Here is a 5,623-nt window from a genome sequence, read left to right as displayed (position 1 = left end):
GTTTTTCCAACTTTACGAAATGTATGTAAAATCATCTAGCTATGTAACAAGACCAGACTGGTATACATAATTAGTGAACGTCGGGAGTATCTGAATTCTAGAGGTAATGGAGCAATGATATCAGTAGGTAACAGGCAAAGTTGTACAAAGAGTGTGTCGATATTAAAATGAGGTGTATGCCTACAAACCAATTGGAGTATGCACCACATAAAGTTTGGATCTAATGCTAGTTCTTTCTCCGGGTCTACAGGAAAACCGCGTTGATTTTGTTGAGTCGACCACTTTAGTGCCCCAAAGGAGTATCACGTGAGTAACTCACTAGCTTTGGATCCCCACCAAGAGGCAGAAAAGCATGTGTCTTCGCACTGACCATACACACAAAACCGATCAACAAGAACACATGGGTCGATCATGCTCTAACACTCCAAACCATAGACGCTACCACAACATGTCGTGTGTGTGTCAGTGTGCGGAACTCCTTAATCTCTCTGTCCACCTCCACTACCACAACAACGTAAACAACACAAAACACGCTTCTCCCACACTTAATTAAGATCCAAGATCGAGCTTAATTAATTTGGGGAGGCGCGAAGAGGCATGTGGAGCTCGCACATGGTTCGTTCAAAAGATGAAATTTTAAACTAGGCTGTGGACTTTTCCGGTTTAAGCAAGCCTTTGCTTCCGTTGAGAGGCAGTTAGATGGAGGAAATGGACGGTTCCGTTCGTCCCTGATTTCTGGTCCTCGGAGTGAGGCCCTACGCGTCACCTCGGAAACTTCCCCGGCCCATGATAGGCCCAGATAACGGGACGAATCAACTGGCGTTTATTGGCCCAATCTCTAACCAGATCAATACGGGCCTCTTAATGGGCTACAGCAGTAAAAAAGGGCCGTGGGCTGGTGCGCACTGAGACGACGACGCGTGTTGAGGTGGACCGAACCCACTTCCAGTCGCGTCGCCTTCCACCAGCGTCACGTCACACCACCAAGGCAACTGCTTGGACTGGAAGCGACCTCCCAAACCCCGCCGCTTTCCCCATCTCCTCCACCTCATCCCGGCGCGGCGAGGCCGAGCAACCCGGCGGCGCGCCCGGCATGCATCACGACCCCAACCCCTTCGACGAGGGCGGCGGCGCCGACGACAACCCCTTCTCCGTGAGAACCCCAACCCCCCTCTCCCCTCTACCCCTCCCTCGTTTCGTTCCAAAAACCCTTGCTATCCACGCGCGGCGCAGTGGTTCCGTAGATCTGGGCCTCCGCGTGAGGTTTCTGACGGCGCGGTTCGTTGCAGAATGGGGGAGGCCGAGGCGGGAAGCAGCAGCACGGGTTCCGCCCCACCGAGCCCGTCGGCTTCGGCAGCGGCGGCGGCGCCACCGTCGACGTGCCCCTCGACAGCATGGGCGTAAGTTGCTCCGTTCCCTAGTACCCCTCGTTTCGGTGCTCCGGCCGTGCGAATCTGATGGGTTTTTTTGGTGCCCGGCGCAGGACTCCAAGGCCAGGGAGCTCTCCTCGTGGGAGTCAGATCTCAAGCGGCGTGAGGGGGTGGGGTTTACGCTCCTCTTTCGCCATGTAAAGTAGCTATCGTAGTTGATTCGATTCTGTCTCACTGGGTTTGTTTTGCGGCTGCAGGATATCAAAAGGAGGGAGGAATCGCTGAAGAATGGTGAGCCACTCTTCAGTTTATGTTTGTCTGTGGTATTCATGTTATATAAGTCGTGTTAACAGCAGTGTGGTAATTTCTGTTTGCCTTGTTTTATTCATTCAGCTGGAGTGCCAATGGAGGACAAGAACTGGCCGCCGTTCTTCCCCATCATCCACCATGACATTGCCAATGAGATACCCGCCAACGTGCAGAAGTTGCAATACCTGGCGTTCGCAAGCTGGCTTGGTACGTACTGCTTGGCTGTTGGTACTCTGTTTTCTTCTGTCAGCATTGCAGTATGCGCCTTTGTTTGTGTTTAGAGGTAGAATTCGGCAATTGCAACATTACAGTAGGTTGTAAACATGTTCATTTCAAAGGAGGATTTCACATTCATGGTAGAATTGTGTTCTGTATGCCGGTTCAGTTGGATTGTCTCTATCAGTGATTGCAGCCTTGTAGGTTGTAAACATGTTCAGTTCAAAGGAGGATTGCATTCATGCTGGTGTCTGTTTTGTGTTAATGCAGGAATCGTGCTCTGTCTCTCCTGGAACTTCATCGCTGTCATCGTCTGCTGGATCAAGGAGGGAGGTGGGTTTCATGAGTATCTCTATCAATGGCTGTGTGTTCTGTACGTCGCTTCATGCTGATTCAGTTGGAGTATCTTACGCTTGCAGATTCAAAGCTGTTCTTCCTTGCTACAATCTATGCTCTGCTTGGAATTCCTCTTTCTTACTTGATGTGGTATAGACCCCTCTACCGCGCAATGAGGTATACTATTATTGCGTTACCCTTTTTAACACTTCCACCTATCAATGCAGAAAACACATCTGCGTGTGAATTTGCTACTCCCTCTGTCCCATAGGAAGTGGTGCCTTAGTTTCCGTGCCCGAACTCTGACCACTAATTTGATCTACAATATATCTGTTACATGTTATAAAAATCATACCATTGAAATGTTCATTCAAATATGAACTCAGTGGTATAATTTTTGTGACGTAAAATTTATATGTCATTGGTTAAATTTATAGTCAATTGGAAATCTCGAAAAACTTATGCGCCACCTAAATAGGGACAGAGCTAGTGTTTGTTATATTGCCTTCCTCCTGTACATTTCTTTTGTCTAAAATTTCTGCGCAGACCTGGGTTAGTTACTACACACGCACCATCAACCAAAACACTTAGGCCTTGTTTGGTACAAGTGTTTTAGTGGGGATTAGTGGGGATAATACTCTAGAGTATTGGGTGAATCTCTGCTGTCACCCAATCCCCACAAAACCCCATCCCCAATCCACTAGGTAGGGGTAGAGTATTGAAGATTGAAAAAATTACACTAAAATTTGGGGAGAAGTGGGGATTAAACTCTCTCATACTCTAGCACCAAACATGTATTGGGGATAAGTGGGGATTTGAAGTTTGGAGCGGATTATCCCCACTAAAACTCTAGTACCAAACAAGCCCTTAAAAGGACAATTTACTTGAGGGTAGAACTTCTGCATAATTTGCATTTGGAAACTTCTTATGTACAAAATGGATGATGCATATGATCAGCTACAGTGGTTGGCTGGTTGCAAAATATTCAGGGGGACCTGCACTAGTTACTACTTGTTTTGTCTATTTGATGTATCAGTGATCAGTTGTTGGGTATATTTCCATGCTTGTTGAAGTGAGTGCAGTTTCAGTTTAATTGAAACTGAAATGTGGATTGTGATGTGTGGAAGCATCTAATGCTTTGTTCACTTCTTTAAACAGGACTAACAGTGCATTCAGTTTTGGATGGTTTTTCCTGTGTTACCTGGTAAGATTGGCTTGCAAAGCTTATTATCTTATTCTTGGCATTTCAACTCATGTAACAACTATAACATATCACATGGGCCACATTTTTCTCCTTGCTGTTTGATGCAGATCCACATTGGTTTCTGCATAATTGCTGCCATTGCTCCGCCAATCGTATTTCAAGGAAAATCATTAACGTAAGTTTCCACTTCTTTTATACAATATGCAATATGCAATGAGCATCGTAAGTAGTGCGGAATTTCCATTGCACCAGTTTTACTGTTAATAACTAGTGGCCACCATGAACACTGGCAGAGCAGTTTTGTTGAAGCTAGCAGGACGTAAAAAACTTTAGTAAAAATTAATCTCATACAAATTACTAGCTATGGTTTCTCTATTTTGTGACTTCTCTTTCTGAGTATTGTCATGGCTGAAATTTTGAATTACTTGCTTTTTACAAGATCTGAAATAAATTGTTTGATTATGCTCTTCTAGCATGATCTAGTGCCAGTGTTCTGGACTGACTGACAGTTGAATATCTCAAGTGTCTGGTAGAATCCATTATAACTCTACATTTTATGCAACCAGTATGTATGTAGCTGACTAGTATCTAGAGTATTGACTATTGAGCAAATGTTTGTTGATTTTTTGTAACTTAAGACCTATACTTTAATCTCTTCATAAGTAACCACTATTGGAAGTACGAAATGTTCTGTCCAATTATAATGCTAAGCTTTCTCCTTTTCTCTTCAGGGGCATATTGGCTGCGATTGACACTTTCTCTGAGCATCTAATTATTGGGGTGAGAACAATGTTCACTAGTACCTTGTCCCCTTTACACCTCCTTCCTGTGAGAAAGCTGTGCCTGTTTTGTCTGCAATCTCTTGAACGTGTCAAGATCTTTGAAGTAACTTCATTTCGAAGTTTCAATTTATTGAGCCTTAAGTATTGAGTATTTGCTCTTGCAGATCTTTTACTTCGTGGGGTTTGCACTATTTTGCTTGGAGACGCTGTTGAGCATTGGAGTTCTTCAGGTCAGAAATAATTCTCAATTAACATCCTCCGACCCTATGTCAGTTGCCATTTTTTCGTGTCTTATGAATTTTGTTAGTATGACTGGTCGTATCTTAAGGCATGAAATGTAGGTCAGTGTTACATGTAATTGTTTCTTATATATTGCATAGCTATATGTTCTAAAGTAATCTACAACTCTTCTAGTTTTAGATCCTGTAAACTTCACCAAGATACACTTATACTTTTAGCTGTGTCTCTGCATAGTTGGGAAATAATTGCCACAAAATTGGCATGGAAACATTATTATACATGTTCAGTTTTGTTGCTGAACTTGCCAAACAAATGATGTTGCTACCTCTTTTTTTGGTCATCATTCTGCATGACCATGAAATAAAAATCATGAATGGCTCAATTGGTAAGTAATAAGTGAAGCTAAAATCAATGTATTTATTTCATAAGAAGCAATTCAATTGGGAACACCTGCCTTTTCACTTCTGGTCTATGTTATCATGATACTCGATCTGATGCATTTTTCAAGAATGTAGTACTAATATCATTTGCTATTCTTTGTTATTCATGGACACAGAAAGTATACATGTACTTCAGAGGGCGTAAGTGAAGCTAGTCATGTCAGAACTTTTTGAGAATTCTACAAGTAGTACCTGCAGCAATTCTACCAAGTGTTACAGAAGAATGCTTTTGAGCTTGAATGGAGTATGGGAGGTAGCACTGCTATATATAGGGTGTTCTGTGAGATGGGGTATTCTGATTCTTTATATGAGGCGCTCAGTGTGTCGATGGTAGTTTAGTTGCCGTTTGGCATGTCAGTTAGTAGTAGTTGTCAGTACTATTCTCTAAACGAAAATGAGCAGCTGTTCAGAAATCATATTTGTTCTCTTGAGAATGAAATGGCGACAGATCATATCCTTCCACTATTGTGCTTGAACGACTTAGGTGTATGCTGAATTGTCCAGTGATAGCGAGTCACTATGTGCCCGCGTTGGTTTCTGATGTTACGTTGGGCTGAAATATTTCCTGTTGAAAACCGTTGCTCTGGTTTCTTTGTAGTTGGAGTTAGGTCACGAGTATTACCTTTATTTTGGGTAGTTCATACCGACAAAGGGGGAGAAACAAACAATGGTCTGCACGGTTGAGAAGTTTAAACAGGTGAAAAAACAATGGTCGACAAGAAAGTC

At 43.3% G+C, this 5,623-nt stretch overlaps 1 protein-coding gene across 1 annotated transcript; it reads left to right on the top strand.

Moving 5' to 3' along the window:
• The first annotated feature begins 960 nt into the window (after positions 1-960).
• LOC127336380 (secretory carrier-associated membrane protein 6) lies at positions 961-5,359 on the top strand. Its single transcript, XM_051363186.2, has 12 exons — positions 961-1,153; positions 1,290-1,400; positions 1,484-1,540; positions 1,628-1,661; positions 1,764-1,886; positions 2,166-2,228; positions 2,315-2,408; positions 3,390-3,435; positions 3,543-3,610; positions 4,167-4,215; positions 4,382-4,447; positions 5,014-5,359. The coding sequence occupies exons 1-12, from the start codon at positions 1,094-1,096 to the stop codon at positions 5,044-5,046; spliced, it is 804 nt and encodes a 267-aa protein (XP_051219146.1). The 5' UTR covers positions 961-1,093; the 3' UTR covers positions 5,047-5,359.
• The last annotated feature ends 264 nt before the right edge of the window (positions 5,360-5,623 follow it).

Source organism: Lolium perenne, chromosome 2 (genome assembly GCF_019359855.2).
Source record: "Lolium perenne isolate Kyuss_39 chromosome 2, Kyuss_2.0, whole genome shotgun sequence".
Taxonomy (NCBI): domain Eukaryota; kingdom Viridiplantae; phylum Streptophyta; class Magnoliopsida; order Poales; family Poaceae; genus Lolium; species Lolium perenne.
This window is presented reverse-complemented; position numbering and strand designations above follow the sequence as displayed.

What these genes read in the sequence shown, in the direction of transcription:
- LOC127336380 (XM_051363186.2), top strand. Translation starts at nt 1,094, where the DNA reads ATGCATCACGACCCCAACCCCTTCGACGAGGGCGGCGGCGCCGACGAC. An exon ending in TGCCCCTCGACAGCATGGGC is followed by an intron (nt 1,401 to 1,483) that starts GTAAGTTGCTCC and finishes TGCCCGGCGCAG; the next exon opens with GACTCCAAGGCCAGGGAGCT. An exon ending in TGAGCATTGGAGTTCTTCAG is followed by an intron (nt 4,448 to 5,013) that starts GTCAGAAATAAT and finishes TCATGGACACAG; the next exon opens with AAAGTATACATGTACTTCAG.